Below are 17,898 nucleotides of genomic sequence, written 5' to 3'. Positions count from 1 at the left end.
CTCCAGGTCCCGGTCCTCGACGCCCTCGAGACCGTTGGAGCCTGTGAGGCCTTCTAAGAAGGCATCAACGCCATCAGCGCCATGTCCGTCGAGGGACTCTCAAGGCTCCGCCTCCGAGGAAGTCATAGACGCCATCAGTGCCAAGGCCGTCGAAGGACACGCTCGGGCCTCCGGCCTTGAAGCCGTTGTCGAAGCCATCGGTGCCTTGTTCGATGCTGATTCCGTCGACGCCCTGAACGCCTTTTGAGGTGGCTTTATCGGAGGTGCCCCGGAGACCAGTGGAAACCCAGAGGAAGGCCCTGAGTAAGTCAGTGAGGCCTGTGTTTGAGCCTTTTTCTGTCCCTCATCCAGGGATTTATTCCAGTCCTTGGGTTAAATCTGAGGTGGATGAAGGGTCAGATGTGGAGGGGTTTGTTCCTCCTGAGGTTTCTAATGACATAGCCAATTGGAAGACCTTAATAAATCTTTACATGACGCAATTGGTCTTGATACCTCTCCGGAGGTTGAATTTGGCAGGCCTGAGCCTGGTACACATTCTGACTCCTCGTACAGGCGCCTCATTTCGAGGGTGACGGAGTATCTGGGGTGGTCTGCTCCACCTGTGGATTTTCTGCAGGATGACCTGACAAATATCCTTGACCAAGGTCCACCCACTGACCCGGTGTTGCCATTTCATATGGCCTTACAAAGAAGGGTGGCGGCGGCTTGGACTGCTCCGGAGAGTCTTCCGACAGTAGATAAGTCGTTACTGAAAAAATACCGTCCAGCCAGTGGCGACCCCTGCTACTTGTCCACGCACCCCACTCCGGAGAGTTTGGTGGTACAGGTGGCTACGGCCCCAGCGAAGCAGGCATCGTACCCTACAATCCCTCTTGACAGGGACGACAAACGCTTTGATGGTTGGGCGAAGAAGGTATTTTCTTCTGGGGGTATGGCTTTAAAAGCAGTCAACTCCGTTTGTGCCCTTGCAAGATTCACTCACACTCTGTGGAATTGTGTATCTTTGGCGGCAGAATGTATTCCCGAAGGGGAGGAACGGGATGGTTTTCTTGCCCTTGTTCAGGATGGCAAGAATGCCATGTGTGAATCCGTTCAGTCGGGTCTGGACGTGGCAGACTGTGTCAGCCGGTCCATGGCGGCGAGCACCATGATGCTCAGGTTTGCGTGGTTGCGGAAATCGGGGTTTGCTCCTGATGCACAGTCCCGGCTTCTCAACATGCCCTTTGATGGTGACCATCTTTTTGGCAGCAAGGCTGACGAGAGCCTTGAGAGGTTGCAGACCTCCAAAGCTGCAGCGAAGTCATTGAGCGCTGCAGTACGTCAACCTCTGCCTTTTCGTACTGGGGGACAGCAATGGAGGCGAGGTTCCTTTCGATACTACTCTTCCTTTGGCAGATCGTGGGGAGCTGCCAGTCAAAGGGGCCAACGTAGGAGTAACAGAGGTGGTAAACAAGGTACTCGAGGTGCCAAAGCCGCTCGGGCAGTTGCCTCTTTGCCCTCAGGCACTGCCACAGCCGCTTCAGCCGAGTCATGAGGCCATGTCCCATGGTTCGCCGGTTGGGCGTAGGCTTACGCAGCATCTGGTAGAATGGCATGCCATTACTTCAGATGTGAGGGTTCTGGAGATCACATCCCATGGCTACTGTCTTCCTTTCCGGCAGAGGCCTCACGACAATCCACCGGGGAAGCTCTCTTTGAAGAGTCCGGATACGCTCCTTGCTCAGGAAATCAAATCCCTGCTGGAGAAAGGCGCCATAGAACTGGTGCCTCTAGTGGAGAGGAACAAGGGATGGTATTACCCACATTTTTTGATCCCGAAAAAAGACGGGGGATTGAGACCCATCATGGACTTGCGTGGTTTGTACAAGCTCCTCAGGAAGGACAAGTTCAAGATGGTTACTCTCCCTCAAGTCCTCCAGGCCCTGACTGGTTGGTGTCTCTCAACCTCAAGGATGCTTACTTTCATGTGCCGATTCTTCCCAAGCACAAGAAGTACCTGAGGTTCGCGGTTGGCGACTTGCATTTTCAGTTTCAGGTCCTGCCGTTCGGATTGACCTCCGCCCCGAGGGTCTTCACCAAGCTCATGGTGGTGGTGGCAGCGTATGGGGATTCACGTCTACCCCTACCTGGACGATTGGTTGATCAGGGCGCGCTCTCCCGAGCAAGTCCTGGATCATCTGTCATTCACCTGCCACTCCCTTCACAGGCTGGGCTTCTCCGTCAACTTAAAGAAGTCACACTTGGCACCTACCCAGCAGCTCCAGTACATCGGAGCAGTGCTCGACACATCCATGGGGCTGTGTTCGCCTCCCCAGGTGAGGGCTAATCACATTCTTCAGATGGTGCACAAGTTTCAACATGCCCAGAGTCTCCCAGCGTTCGAGTTCTTGAGGTTGCTCGGCCTCATGGCATCCTGCACTCTACTGGTGCCAGAGGCCAGGTTACGGATGAGATCTCTGCAATGGACTCTCAAGCTGCAGTGGTCGCATTCCTCCGGCAGGATGTCGGATCCCGTTCAGGTACCACCCTCAGTCGCCCAGGATCTTCTGTGGTGGGCAATCAAAGGCAATCTGATGACGGGGGCTCCATTTTCGCTACCCTGGAGGTAACGATCATGACGGACTAATCCCTGACGGGATGGGGAGCTCATGTCAACGAATTGACAGTCAGCGGTCGTTGGTCTCCGTCGGAGTCCAGACTCCATATCAATCTGTTGGAGCTTCGGGCTGTCAGGCTAGCCGTGAAGGCTTTTCTGCCTCCTGCGCGGGGGAAGAATGTTCTGATTCTGACAGACAATACAGTGGCCATGCACTACTTCAACAAAAAGGGGGGGCAGGGTCTCTCCCACTATGCAGAGAGGCGATGCAGCTCTGGTTCTGGGCCATCCAGCAGGAAATTTCGATCTCGGCAGTTCATCTGGCCGGAGATGAAAACGAGGCGGCGGATGCTCTAAGAAGGCAGAACACGGTCTGTCACGAGTGGGAGCTGGCTCAGGAAGTTCTCTTGGAGATCTCTTCAGCACCAGTGCCAACCGGAAATGCGAAAGATTCTGTTCGCAGGAATTTCCTCCAAGAGCAGCCTTGGGGGACGCGTTCGTAGTGGAGTGGTCCTTCCCACTGCTGTACGCGTTTCCTCCAGTCCCCCTCATTCCGCAAGGGTTGTGGAGGTTAAGCAGGTTCGGTTCCCAAATGATCCTCATTGCTCCAGCATGGGCCAGGAGAGCGTGGTACCCCGACCTTCTCGACATGTCCATCTGCCCTCCACACCGACTTCCCTACCGAGACGATCTGCTCTCACGGGAGGGGGGTCGGGTTCCCCATCCAGAGGTCAAGTCTCTCAGCCTTCATGCTTGGTATCTGAAAGGTTGAAGTATAAGGATTGGGACCTCCCTGAAGACGTGATGGAGGTGTTGCTTTCAGCCAGACAGCCCGCAACAAAGTCCCTGTACCGTTGCTGTTGTAGAAAGTTCTGCGACTGGTGCAAGGTACAGAATTTGGATCCTTTTTCATGTGCCATTCCTGTGGTTTTGTCTTTTTTGCTTTCGTTAGCCCACAAGGGCCTGCAAGTGGGTACCATTAAGGGGTACCTGGCGGCGCTGTCAATATTTAAGCGCTCGTCTGAGGAGTGTTCTTATTTTAAGATCCCTTTTGATTTCTCAGTTTCTGAAAGGGCTAACTCATGTGTTTCCTCCATCTCCTTTCCAGGTAGCGGGATGGGATTTGAATTTGGTTTTAAAGTTCCTCATGGGAGCTCCGTTTGAGCCCTTGCACTCTTGTCCATTGAGACTGTTAACCTTTAAAACTTTATTTTTAGTTGCGTTTACTTCTGCACGCAGAGTGAGTGAGTTGCAGGCACTTTCCACCAAACCACCCTTCACTGTGTTGCATAAGGACAGGTTTGTCCTTAGGGTTTGTCCTTCTTTTCTTCCAAAGGTTGTGTCGGAATTTCATTTGAGCCAGAAGGTACTTCTTCCGGCGTTCTATTCTCCTCTGCATCCTGGTAACGAAGAGGAGAGGCTCCATAGGTTGGATCCTAGGAGAGCTTTAAGTTTCTACATCTCATTCATGTCCCGGGTCAGAGTGGACGATCAGCTCTTTGTTGGATACGCTGGAAGGCGTCTAGGTCAAGCTGTTTCTAAGCAGACCTTGTCCCGTTGGATCATCCTGTCAATCTCTGAATGCTACTGTCTGGCGGGTAAGGACCCTCCGGTAGGCCTACGGGCCCATTCTACTAGGGGTGTGGCTGCCTCTACTGCTCTGCAGAGGGGTGTTCCCATTCATAATATCTGTGAAGCAGCCACATGGGCCTCTGTCCATACTTTTGTAAGACACTACTCCCTGGATTCTATCCATGGGCAAGATTTAGCCTTTGGTAAGGCGGTCCTCTATTCTGCAATTTGATTGTGCATTCTAAAATCTCTAAATTCTTTTCCCACCTCCATACATTGGTACTGCTTTGGGAGTCTGTCATAGAAGTGGAATACATCCGAGGACACAATCTGTTCGAAGAACGAGTTACTTTCTTACCTGGTAACGTTCTTTCGATGGGATGTTCCTCCGACGTATTCCACATCGCACCCTCCCAGCCTGCCCCTCTACAGAATTTCTTATGCGATTGCAGCTTCCGTTTCCGCAAGGCTTTCTGTAGTTATACTGGCAGAAGATTGGTGCCACACGTTCTGGGAAAAAACTACAACTGAGGCTACGGGCCTCGTGCATCCTACATATAACATCTAGTGACGTCGGCCGTCGGAGGAGGTCCTCGAAGGGGCGTACCGATGTCATCGACGCAGGATGCAGACACCAAAGATTTTCCGAAGCAGCACAGCTGTGGTGATTACTGTCATAGATGTGGAATACGTCGGAGGAACATCCCATCGAAAGAACGTTACCAGGTAAGAAAGTAACTTGTTCTTCTTTTGAATGTTGCCTGCGAGTGATCTTTTATGATGGGATTCTTGCGAGTAGTTGATACTGAATGTTGTTCGTCTAGTGTGGCAACTGGGTACTTTTATGTATGTCTACAATATGCTGGTCTTGCAAGGGAGACACGGGTCAGGATTGCTTGTTCCTAAATAGAGTGGCACCTCAGAGGTCTGTTCAGCCAGGCCTGCATGCACTCGTTCCGTTTCTATGCCTTCCCTCAGCCCGCACGCTGAGCAGGCTGCAACAACCTGATCGCCATGACCGACAGCTCTCCTTGCAATCTGTGATGCTGCTGGGGACACGGGCAGCAGACGGGGGCCTCTCTGACCACGTTGTGCCTTGTGGCCTGCAGCAACGCTCTCCTGACTGGGGCTGACCAGTTGATTTGGCATGCAGGATGTGGGTGGAGGCAATCATTAATTATAATATACAGAAGCAATATGAGACTGGCAGAAAGACTGTTTCGTACTTGACGAGGGAAGTTGCTGAGAGACCAGGACTGCAGACGTTTTCAAAATTGAAGCTGCTAGGCCTATTGTCCTAAGCAGCAGGGAAGATTGTGTTCTTTAGAGTGGAAGCTGTGGCTGAACATTTCTGACCTACTTGAATATTGGAGATGGTATCATTAGGAAGCACCTGGTGAGCAGAATGCAAGTATTTTATTGGGGTTTCATTTGCATGGTCTCATGGCACTCTTGTATGGAAGGTATTTGGAAGGTGTGTGTGTTCCTCGTATGTAAGATCAAACTTGGTGTTTTCGATAAAATGTTACTTTCATAGGAAGCCAGTGAAAATCTCGGAGCAATCGGGAAGATAGCTCATTATGGAGGCCAGTGCTAAGTTTGCCAGCTGGATTCTGTATCAATTGCTACTTTTGGAAATAGAAGGCTGGACATTTGGTATAAGCATGATAAAGGCCACAGTCAAGAATTATGCCCAAAGCAGCTCATGATGAGTGGAGGTTTAGCAGCAGCACTAATTTAGCCGTTTATACTTGAACTGGCTTAGTTGGTGATTTCCAGCTTTCTCAAGATAAAAAGTAGGGTCTTGTGAGCCCTAAAATGTGGTGGGGGAGTGGGAGGAAGCTGGTTTATAATTGTTTTCCGGTGAAGTAGCAGGATCATGTTTTTGCTGCCATTGAGCGTCAGGCTATTTGGATGTAGTCACTCTTCGTGAGCAGCCAGGATGCTCGGCAAATTGAAGAATTGATCCTTGCCCACAGAGACTCACAGATAAGTCTGCCTATCATCTCTGTACTATCACTCGCCTGCCTCGCCTCAGTTACCTCTGATTAATCCGGGACTAGATGTGGTTGCAAGTGTCTAAGTAGTGAAGGACACATGCATGGTGGTGTCTCATATATCCTGCAGTGGTTTCATTACAGGACATCACTGCAAATCATCTGCATGGTCTTGGGGGATCTAGAAGACAGTAGTTCATAGAATGTTTCTAGAGATGCTGAGAATACTTAGTAAAAAATGTGCAGAGATAATAGTGTCCATGAGCACGCACTGTTATCAAAGGTAAGTAACACAATCTTCAATTGGGCACATGCATTTTTCTGCTGGATATCTACATACATTTGATGCTGCAATGAATACTACTCCTGAGCACTGTTGCAGCCGTAGTGACTTCTTCTGGGGTTTCTATATTATAAAAATACTGGTCAATCGACAAAGCACAGTACACTGGGGAGAGGACAGAAAATGATACAGTATAGAATGGGGAAGGAGGACTAAGGCAGTAGTTGTGTGGATGGGGGTGGAGTCTGCCTCTCAGTTCTCAATATTTAGTGAAGCTGTTATTTGAAGATCTGCTTTTCTGTTCCTTCACATGCAAGAATTAGAAGTGGCCAGTTTGATGGGCATGGGTACTGTGATGAAGATCCCTGCCTTACTCTTGACATGGGTGGATACAGGGGCTGGGTGCTACCATCACTGTTTTGCTAGGCGTAGGCACTGTGTGGGGTTGATACCCTCACCTACCCCCATCATGATTCAGCCTTTTGGCAGGAACTTGTGATATAGGACCGGAACCTGCCCCTATCACTTTAAGAGAAGACCCATGCATGAGTAGGGAATTTGAAACATACCTGATGCCTGGAAATGTAACACTAGGGGCTCTGGTGAAGGGTTTCCTACTCCTGTCTGCTCAGATGACACTCATAAGCACTTAAGTCCAGGATGCCCATGGTCCACTGCAAAAACACAGTGCCCTATTATCAAACGGTGTGTGTGCACAGAGAAAGCTTCATAAATCTGGTTCAAATGTGTGGCTGGGTTGTACCTTCTGTGGGCGCAGACCTCCACAGCTGCAGCCGTGCATCACCGGAGTGCTGATTTAAGATGGTGGCAAGCCTTGGTCTATCACTGTATCGATGGGGGTGGGGGGCAAAACGACACAAATGACAGGGAAGCCATGAACAGACACAGATTAAAAAATGTCAATCTTAAAAAGCGAACACATGGTGGGAGAGGTCCAGCCCGCTAAGTATTTGGGATTCTGTTAGGGTTGTGGGAGTTTGGATAGAGAGGAGGAGTTTTCAAGAGAAATGGAGGCAAAGTCAGAAAGATTGGAGTGGGGCTGGAGGAAGGAGGCTATGTAGAGATGGAAAGGCAACACATGGGTGGAGAACAGTAAGAGATTCTGGGAAGAGAAATCCAAAGGGGTGGCATGGTTAAAGGGAGAGTTACAGGAGAAAAGGAATGGAAGGAGCATGTTCAGCGATATCAATGGAGAGGAGGATGGGTGAAATCAGGAGCAGGTTGGAGACTATATCAAGGGGGCAATGGAGACGTGTTCTGGAGGAGCTTGGGAGAATGAGGAGGAGAGGACTAACCTCACAAAGAAGATCGAGGAACAGGCTGAGGAGAGAGGGTCATGGGAATAGGGCTCTGTTAGAAAGTGAGTTGGAAAGTTCAAGATGGAGGCAAGACCAGCAGGACAGCCTTGGGTGTGAGTAGATGAGTGCTGGAGGTACATGAACATAGTGAAGAGTAAGTAGGAGGAAGGAATAAAGAAAGCAGGAGGTGCAGGAACGGTCCCCTTGGTCACCAGACTACTGTGACTCATCACAAAGGTAAACCAGAACATGGAGTTGGTAACTAGTAGAGACCCTGTGACATGGAGCTGGAGAAAATACCCATACCCCCTGTAGAGTATCTCACTTGGCCTGTTTCCTTGCAGTAGCTCTATGGCTCAGCTTGGCATCCCACAAACCTATCCTCCACTGTTGTCCAGGTCACTTGGAAGCACACCGGGAGGAGGTGGGCATCCCAAGTCGAGAAACTGAGGATGTGAATATACAGAACAAGGATCCAAAAAGGAGTAGACCCTCAAATCGCGAGTGACTGAAAAGGAGGGTGATATCCTGGGAAAAGGATCCCCAGATTGAGGACAATTGTCGATGACTGTTATTTTCATTCCCAAGGAGGTGCCATCATGTTGTGAAGCTATCTTTTCATTTGTTGATGCTCTCATGCAAGGTCACTAGTAGGCCAGCATTTTTAAAAAGCCAAACCTCTGTGTCTACCTTTTATTGATCGTGCACTTCTTTGTGACTATACACTGTTCCAGAATCTGGGTCGATAGCAGAAAATGGGGTTTCTTGTCTTCTTTTCTCAAGGGCAGGGAGGATAGCTCGGGGGCAATGTGTTTGTCTTTGAAGCAAGACAACACTCACTAGCATGGGTTTGATACCTGGTCCTGTGCTTGGAGGCTGGACTCTGGCATGAAGCACAATATAAAAGCCTAATTTCATTTTAATACACCTCTTCAACACAAGTAAGCTTTTGATACATTTTACTAGACTAACAGGAAATGCAATCGAGAGATGGAACAATCTATTTGTTTCCAAAGTCAGACATGGTCGTCGGATGGTCCGGAATTAAATAATTGAAAGGAAACACACTGGTCAGTTTATTCTCAAAGCAAGAAAAGAGCATTTTCAGTTGAAACTATTTTGGGTGAAGGAATGCTATGCATGGCAATACAGGTCTGGAATTGCTGCCTTACCTAAAGGACCATATAATTGCTGGAAGCAGAGAAAAACACAATTTCCACTGATGTTTTTAGCTAATAGTTACATTTTTTTTAAACAAACCTTATTTGCATATAACGCTGAAATCTAATATGTTCACAAATCCAGGTACAGGTAGACCTAAAGAGGGCCAACCATTTTCTAAAATTGGCGATCTTTTAGAAACCTGTGGAAAAGAAGTGTCAAAACATACAATTGGATGCAAGGAAGGTTTTGCATTTACCTCCACACAAAGTAGAATAGTGTGTTGCTGCATTTATGTAGTGCCAGGACCCTTGTAGCGGTTTCATTACAGCTGCTAAGGTGTACTGGCTAGTATACATCGTGATACTACAAATTATGTTCTCAAGGTGAAACTGGTGCAGTCCCCAATGTTACCTCAGCATGCCTCAAGCTCCACAATGGCTTTTTAGCTTGCATACAATGTGGCACATATAAACTTGATACCCATTTGTGACTGGTACAATGTCTGCCATTCTCTGCATGCCTCATGCTCGATAATGGGTGCCGACTATTTGACTGTATCTTCCTAAGGTTTGCATTGTCAATGTCCTGTGTCCTCAGTAGGGGATCTCATTAGTAGCGTCCAACAGCAGTTGCTGAGAAGTGGTAATGGGGATTGCCTTGCTACATCTGGGTTTAAAGTTGGCCATATGGTCATAAAACCTGTATTTATGTTAAGACCTCAAGCTTTTAGGTTCTGCATCTTCAAACACTGGGCACCTATCGTCTGTGTGTGGTATTCAATAGGCCACCTTTTAAAACAATCATCGATGGATCCTGCAGTGTGTGCCCGTCCTGAGTGATGTCGACCATTGTTGGTTTTATGTTTCGTGGTGGTCTATTTGTACAGGATCATGCTTTCACGCATGCTCCTGGCAGGTCTCACCCAATACTTTATAATTCTTTTTCATTTTAGTTCCCTGCAATGTATGTATTCAACATATAGGAAGTGAATTAAACTAGATAATATAACTTTTTATTTTTATTTTGTAGGTTGACCAGCGAGTGTTCAAGGACCTAATGAGTGAGAAACTCCCACGGCTTTATGCACACTTGGAGCTCTACAAAGTTGACTTCTCGCTTATTACCTTCAATTGGTTTCTGGTGGTTTTTGCAGACAATGTCGTCAGCGACATCTTCATTAAAATATGGGACTCTTTCCTCTACGAGGGATCTAAGGTGTGTTGCTTCAAATGCGGGGCTTAATGGAATGTTTTTCATGGCACACTTCTGTATTTAAGAAGCAGTCAAACCAAATCAATGCCTTTCTTTCACTTAATGTAAAAATTATGGAAAAAAAGGTTTCAGGGAACTTTTACAATTCAAAGCAAGAATGTGAACTGATGATAACAAATAGGAGAAGGGCTTACTGCTCTCTGCACCCGATGCCTCGAGCCAGTCGGTCTTTCAAGAACTGTTTTATTCCTTTTAAAATGGCACCTTAACACTAATTCAAGGCACTTTCTTTGTTGTGTTTTTATACTGCTATGTTAACTGCATTGAACATTGCCTGTAGGGAATGTTACCCATTCCACTCAGTCTTTCATCAAATTTCCTCGATGGATTCTTGTTTCCACTGATGCAGCAGGCATGCCAAAGGCAAGCCTGTCTGCAACCGTGCCTGCCACAAACTCTCTAGGAACAACTAGGTTCCGCAGTTTTACTGAAGACACTTGTAAAAATAAACATGCACTTCTTTACTTGAATGCCATTATGCAACAACTCGTGTACCTCCCTTGTGGAATTCCACCTCCTCACTGATTATTAATGAGCTAATACACTAACAATATCAGCCTGATCCCCACCTATGATACCGGTAGTACTGCCAACACCACATGCAATCTTATTTGGTTTCCTTCTGTCACCAGTTAAGGGCACTTTTTGTTAATTCATGGTCGTTGGTCGAACATAAATGTATATTAGTTTAATTGATCTCCTTTGCTCAATATGATGTCTTTTATTTATAAGCTAAAGTTGACTTGTCGAAAATGTAGGCCCTTATTTAGTTCATGCTTTATTTACCCTGGGCAACATCATTATTTGTGTGTATCGTCTGCACCCTCCAGGAGAAGATGTAGTATTAATGTTTAGCCATTTCTTTTAAATTGTCAGGTGGTAAAATGAACTCTTACTACCCACCAGTACCATTACCTTTTAACTCTAGGAGCTCCAGGTTCAGATTCTTTGCTGAAGGATTGGCACATTTTTTCACCCCTTCATGGGTTGTCTCTGGCGGCCTCATAATATTGAGTGACTTTAATATTTGTTTGCAAGAGAATATAGCACCTATTACTGTCAATGTCCAGAATCATCTTGAGGCTTTAGGTTTTACATTGTGCTAGTCATATTTTAGGTGCCTTGTTCTTAGAAATAGAATCCGCTATGGAGGTATCTACCCTCCAACTCACGTGGACTGATTATTTCGCTTTTCAGTGAAATCTTACTTTTCCATCCTGTCATAAATAGAAGCCTGCTTATCCTGTCCATACTATTTCGAATTGGCTGACCATAAAGCTGAGAGACTTGCCAAAATACTGACCATCCCATCACACTCATTGCCTTCCAAAGTGTTTGGCACTATTCCATATTCCTGCCTGTATCCTTAAAGTCAAAATCGCCCCAAAACATTATGAATGGTTTACAAAGAATTTAGAAACATTGAAAAAAATCAAACAGAACATTATAGCACTATTCGATCTACATTGATTGTCTAACAACATCTATAAAACTATTTTTTGATGCCTAGAAGAAAGCAATATTTTTAGTGACAGTGAGTTCTGTTCACTGCAGTGATATCTTGTGCTTGCAGGTGAACAGACTGTTTATACCCACCCACGGAAATGCAATTCTGTCATCTTTAGCTCTTTCTATTAAGACTGCTATATGTTTTCTCATACAAATTCTCTAGGATCCATGAGCTTATTCGATCGTGCCCAAGGAGATTTTATTCTCCTATATCCCCCCTTTATAGCCTACAGGCACCACCAAACCATTGGCATTTGAGTAAGACCTAATTTCATCTTTTGCAGCCAAGATTAAATCTGGTTATCCACTTGATCTGTGGCCTACCAGGATATTACCCAATCCACGCCAGACACTAATGTCTTTGAGCCTGTACAATGTAATCTTATCTCTAGCAATGGGGCATATACCCTGCTGTTTCAAAGTGCCACAAGTTAAATCCCTTTTGAAGAATCCTTCACTTTATTCCTCTGACCAGAGTCATCACTCCATCTCACTTCCCTTTTTGCTACCAAGGTGACTAAGCAGGCTGTTACTGGCCATTGCTGAAACTTCATTGAATCTTCAGACTTCTTGAATACCCTGTAGGCTGTCGTTCTTCCTTTAAGGGATGTAAAGTCTGTATATTTTGTGAAATTGTCTGTTTCCTGACCCAACCAAGTGGGCATAGAGATGCCTCTCAACCTGGGGTGGCAGGCTGTTAGGCAAGATGGTATGCAGTACCCTGTGGGAGACAGCACCAGCCGTGTCCTCTTGGCAATAGTTAACCCAACCTTTGGTATAAGCATGTACTATACAAGTTGGTAGAGTGACTGAGCAGCCAGGCTTATCTCAAGATGGGTCAATGTGAGCTATAGGGTTTTAACACAGAGATTCACAATGATAGGTATTCCAATAAACACTTACACTCAAGGTTTCTTGATTAAACAATTATTTATTAATTTAAGTCAGTTGAATAAGCCGCCTTTAGAATGAAGTAAATATATGTAACACCAAAATATACTTCAAAATACACACTCAGTTTCTTTAATCAGTAGATACCCATTTGGGATGGCTAACACACTTCCTACACCCTGGGGTGACTTCAATAACTAGGACATTGATATATCACTGGCACACTTTGAGCAATACTGAGGCTAGTGTCAAAAGGAAAAGATAAGGGAATAAAAAAATGGTTAACAAATATTCTTAAGCAGGTAAGTACTTTTGAAACCCCCCAATGCAAAGTAAATTAACCCTTTCTCAGCTACACAAGTTATATAATGTGTGACATTTGTTGAGGGCTAGTTAAAGCACAAGGTCAGAGGTTAGAAGAGTCTTTCAGGGAGCCAGGACAGTCAATGTTAATTGAGGAAAAGTCTAGGTGAGCTGAAGCACTTCTTTGCAGGTAAGTAAAATGTCTTGCACAATGTTTTAGAAGTCTTTGTAGAAAATGAAATCACTGTTGGGCCACAAGCTGGGAGGCTTATGAGGGGCAAAGTTGCAAGCATCTTTGCACAAGAGCAACCAAGACAAGTCTCAACTGAGAGCTAGTAAGGCTACATGACAAGAGGTAAGTACCCCTTAGTTTACGGTACCTAAGGTCTGAAGAAATTGGTTCCAGCTGGCTTCTGTTCCAGTGGTAGTTTGGCAGATACTGCTGTTCCTGGGCCTCAGTCGTGGGGACAAGAGGGAGGACATCTGGGGACTCCTGCACTACAGTTTGAAGGTTGGCCGCAGCAATGGTCAGACTTCAGATCGGATGCACTTCACGATTTGAGCTTCTCGCGAATAGCACCACTGCGGTTCTCTGATACCTTATGGATTTTCCTCGCATCTGGGGTCTGTTGAGGTGGCTCAGGCTTGGTCAGTCCTGCTTCATGGAAGTCCGGAGGATCTTCCTGGAGCTCGGGTCTGACTTAAAAACGATGCACTAGATTCTGGTGTTCCTCTCCCTGGCAATCGGTTCCTGCAGCAGCAGTGAAAGTACAGCCAGCTTCGAGAGGATGTCCAGACGAGTTTGTGTTGGGGTTGATTGGTCCCACCAACCCAAGGGGAGAGGTCGTCCTTCACAGAGCTTCTCTAGTCAAGGCGAATTCGGGGCTTCAGCACTGCAGCAGGGCTTCACAGGGCAAACCAATGGTCCAGGAGTTTCAGCAGGCGTCCCTTCCAAGTTCTTCTGCGGATTCCTTCATCCAGTGGTGAACTCTGCCCTCCAAGTAAAAGACCTCGCCTTTTATTCAGGTTTCTCCCATCCATTTGCAGCCTAGCTGTCAATCACACAGCAGGGTGGCTGTCCTCCAAGGAGAATAAGCACAGGGATTTTCGGGCACCTCCCTCACTTCCTGCCCTGCCAGACACGCTGGAGCCAGAGGCAGGCTTCACTGGGAATCCGGCCAAAGACAAAACAAACAAAGGGACCAAACCTGGTTTGACCCGCAGAGTAAATCTCAAGAAGGACCTTTCCAACAAGAAATGGCGAAAAAAGAAGACTGGGCCATTTTGACAGAATGGGCACCCATGGGTGCTTTACTGCAGCTGCAATTGCAGCCTGGGATAGAAACACTTGATGGTAGTAAAAAGTAAACCACTGCCACCAGCAATTAATTGCAGAAAGGGTAAAAAAAAAAAAGAAACAGTAGTTTAACCAAGAAAAGGCATTTAATCCTTTGGGAAATCTGGAAGACTTCCCTAAGTCAGTGCACTTAAGGTGCTGTGTGACACAATGTAAAAAGATGATGCCTATGGAGTTTGTCAGACTCCAAAATCAAAAGAGAAACAGGGTTCAAATCAATAAGAAATACATGAGAGAGTGGGAAATATGTCTCGCTCTACAGGATAGAAATTAAAAGTCCAAAAGTCCAGCAAAAGAGCTGGGGGCCTTTGAGGTAGAAGAGGATTAAGGAGAATTCTCAGAAATGTGCTAACAGAGGCATACCAGGGTGGAAGTCAGCGTCAATGCTACACCAGAGGGATAAGGTGGCAGTTGAAAAGGTCCCCAGTCTCTGTCCCTTCGTTATATGCTAGTGTGCTTGCCAGTAGTACCACTGTTGATCACCCCCATACCTATGTTTCAAGATGCTGCCCAGTGTTTCTCTTTTTTTTTAAACTACTAATACCAGCATCCCCAGCGGTGGTCCAAACAGAGCCCCCAGAGAGAGACCACGTACTTACTACCCTGTCACCAGCATCGAGACAAAGGGAAATTGCTAATCAACACTGCAGAGCTGGTCGCAAGTGTGGGGCACACGCAGAACACTGCAACCTACTCCATACCGCAGCAATGCTCCCTTGTAGCAGTTGCAGAGCAGCTCCCCAACAAAGGCTGCAATCTTGGGAAATCTCCCACAAACTGCAGTATTTGCTATAGAGGCCTGCCATTGACAGACTTTTCAGACCCGACACAATTGTACTATGGTGCGAATGTTGTAAGGAAGGCATGGTATCAAACAGTAAGACAGACACAAGTGATCACAGTTCAGGAGTGTTTAATGAACTTTCAAATGGGTTGGTAAAACGCCTATCTAAGCCTAAATCTAAAGATGGGAGCAAGCTACAACCATCAAATAATAATGCAGTCCGTATAGAGTCTTGACAAAATAAAAGGGCCTATACTAATAAACCTATTGCCAATCCTTACTACTTAATACAAATTGTGTGGAAAAAAAATGTTAATCAAAAGAAAAGTGTTCAAGAAATGATATGTTGGGATATCTGAGCGGTTGGCTCCCTTTCCCCACATTTTCAACACGGGACAAGGCGGCACAATCGAGTTTAGCACACTCTCTGGTTTCTTTAGCACGAGGATGCAGTTCAGAACCTCAGCATCAGGGTCTTCTGTGCCAAGTCTCTCTGCCATTCAAGGTTTCTTATTTCACAGGGCCTGATGTGACAAACATTAAAGTTCCTTTCTTCTTAGGATTTTACAGGTACACAATTTCTCCAGCATTGGATCTTTCATGGATTCACATGCTTAGAATATTCCCCGTCGTCAGGCTGGGAATCCTCGGTAAGTTATATAGACATTTTCCATAGGAAAAATTCTGACACTTTTGTGTCCTATCCATGTCGTTTTGGGCCGTGCACGCCGGCGCCACTAGGACATAGGGGTATATATAGCTCCGCCCCCGCGGCTCCCTCAGATTTCAACCGTCTTCCAAAGTGGTGGGATTACCTCGCGTATCTGCTATATGGTTAGGTTGTACTTTCTACTTCTGCGACTGGTTGTTCTTCTCAAGAGAATGTCTGGAAAGGCGTTGTTTCGTCTGTGTGCTACGTGTGGTCTTAAAAAGGTGTACAAAGGGGATGGTAATATGGACTGCATTTACTGCCTTCATCCTCACCACACGGCGGACACTTGCGAAATCTGTCAGGGTTTCTCCCAGAAAACCCTCAAATATCGGAAAAGTCGTCTTGTCGATTGGCTCAATGACGGAGCGGGTGCGTACCCGGCCTCGGAGGTGGGCTCCACGGCCTCAAAAAGTAAGTCGGAACCCCCGACGAAGAAGGCACGTGCTGCCGAAAAACGAACCTCGGATTCGACCGAAAAACAATCCTCTGAGAAACATTCGGAGAAACATTTGAAGGCCTCCTCCTCTTCACACAAGACGCTGTCTTCTTCCTCCTCATCTAAAAAGGAGAGAAAAGAGCCATCTAAATCCTCCTCAGGAGACCGTCATAAGTCTACCTTGAGTCGAGAGGCCGCGGCCAGCAAGTCGGCCCCAAAAGCAGCGGGAACAACTCAAGGCCCTGCGCCACTGGCTTCGCCGACGACCCGCTCGTCGACGCCTACATCATCGGCGGCTCCTCCCGCATGTCAGACAGCGGCGCTAGGAAACATATTGTCGACGGTGGTCCCGTCGATGGGATGGCAACCAGAGGTTTTTGATCCTGTCCCGCCGGAGGCCCTGCTTCAACCAGAGGCGACGTTCTCCATCTTGTCGGCTGACGAGGAACGCAACACGGTCGTGCGCCCAACCAATCTGGGGCTGCAGCCGACCAGCGCGATGTCGCTCTTAGGTGTGGGTTCCATCCCTACAACCTCGTCATTACTGAACCCCCAGGCGGTTCTGTCCTTGGAGGTGCTAAATACGCTACAGAAGCTATTACAGCGTTTGGACACACAAATACCCCAGCCTCGGGCCCCGACTCGGATACAGTCTACGCCATTCGTCGACGAGCCGGGCCCAGCTCCTCGCTCGGCAACCAGGATTACGGCCGCGTCCCACGCGCCGGAGGATTGCCCTATCCTACAAGAAGAAGGAGAACTACATGACTCTGACCGTGAGGCATCAGGTTCAGACATCTCACTGTCCCCCTCAAGGGACCCAACTTGGGACTCTGAAGCAGAGATGGAAGCTCCGAGAAGCCCGGCACAGCTACCGCCACCTGACGACGTGGGTGCATTCCATGCCATGATGAGTAAGGCGTGTTCGGAGTTTGGCCTAGTCCCTGAAGAGGAGAAATGATTGTTTTCTTTTTGATCATATGGGCAAGAGAAGGAAATCCATATTCGACATCCCGATTTTGCACCATGTCTGGCATGAGGGCCTGAAGACCATGCGGCACCCGTTCTCTGAACCGGCAGTGAAAGGTCGTTTGGAGAAGAAGTTCACGGCTCCGGAATCGACTCCCAAGTGCCTGACGTCTCAACCTTCGCCAGAGTCGGTGGTATCTGCGGCGGTGGCTAGGAAGGCCAGGTCTCAACATAAATGCACGACCCCTCCAGACAACGAGGCCAGGAGACAGGACGCTTTCGGCAAGAAGGTGCTGTCCGTCGGCGCGACTACAGTTAAAGCAGCCAACTCCTTGGCGATCATGTCTAGGTATGACAGGGAAATGTGGCACCGGTTGGCTCCTATCTTGGAGCATTTGCCCGAGGAACATAGAAAGTCCGCCATGTTGCTAGTGCGGGAAGGAGGGGAGGCCTCCAACCATGCTATAAACATTGCCGTCGACCTAGCCGAGTCCGGTTTTAAGCAAATCAATAATGGCGTAGTTCTACGTAAGCAAGCCTGGCTCAAGTGCACTACGTTCAGACCGGAGGTGCAATATAAAGTCTTGGATATGCCGTGTGAAGGGGAGCAACTGTTCGGTGAAAAAGTTGATGAGGGCTTGAAGGGCATGAAGGGGGATACTGACACGGCGCGGTCACTCAGAGCCCTCCAGAGTGGTAGGAATTTTCGTTCCTTTCGACCTTTCAGAGGGGCC

At 47.4% G+C, this 17,898-nt stretch overlaps 1 protein-coding gene across 2 annotated transcripts in view; it reads left to right on the top strand.

Annotated features, from left to right (window-relative positions):
- TBC1D2B (TBC1 domain family member 2B) overlaps positions 1-17,898 on the top strand; it is an 832,871-nt gene that overhangs the window by 659,034 nt on the left and 155,939 nt on the right. For both annotated transcript variants that reach the window (XM_069624408.1, XM_069624407.1), the window contains exon 11: positions 9,961-10,146. In XM_069624408.1, the coding sequence (XP_069480509.1) occupies positions 9,961-10,146 (186 nt within the window). The remainder of the gene's footprint in view (positions 1-9,960; positions 10,147-17,898) is intronic.

This window comes from Ambystoma mexicanum, chromosome 11 (genome assembly GCF_040938575.1).
Source record: "Ambystoma mexicanum isolate Mex_15411 chromosome 11, UKY_AmexF1_1, whole genome shotgun sequence".
Taxonomy (NCBI): Eukaryota; Metazoa; Chordata; class Amphibia; order Caudata; family Ambystomatidae; genus Ambystoma; species Ambystoma mexicanum.
The sequence above is the reverse complement of the archived record's forward strand: the minus strand, read 5'-3'. Positions and strand labels throughout refer to the sequence as shown.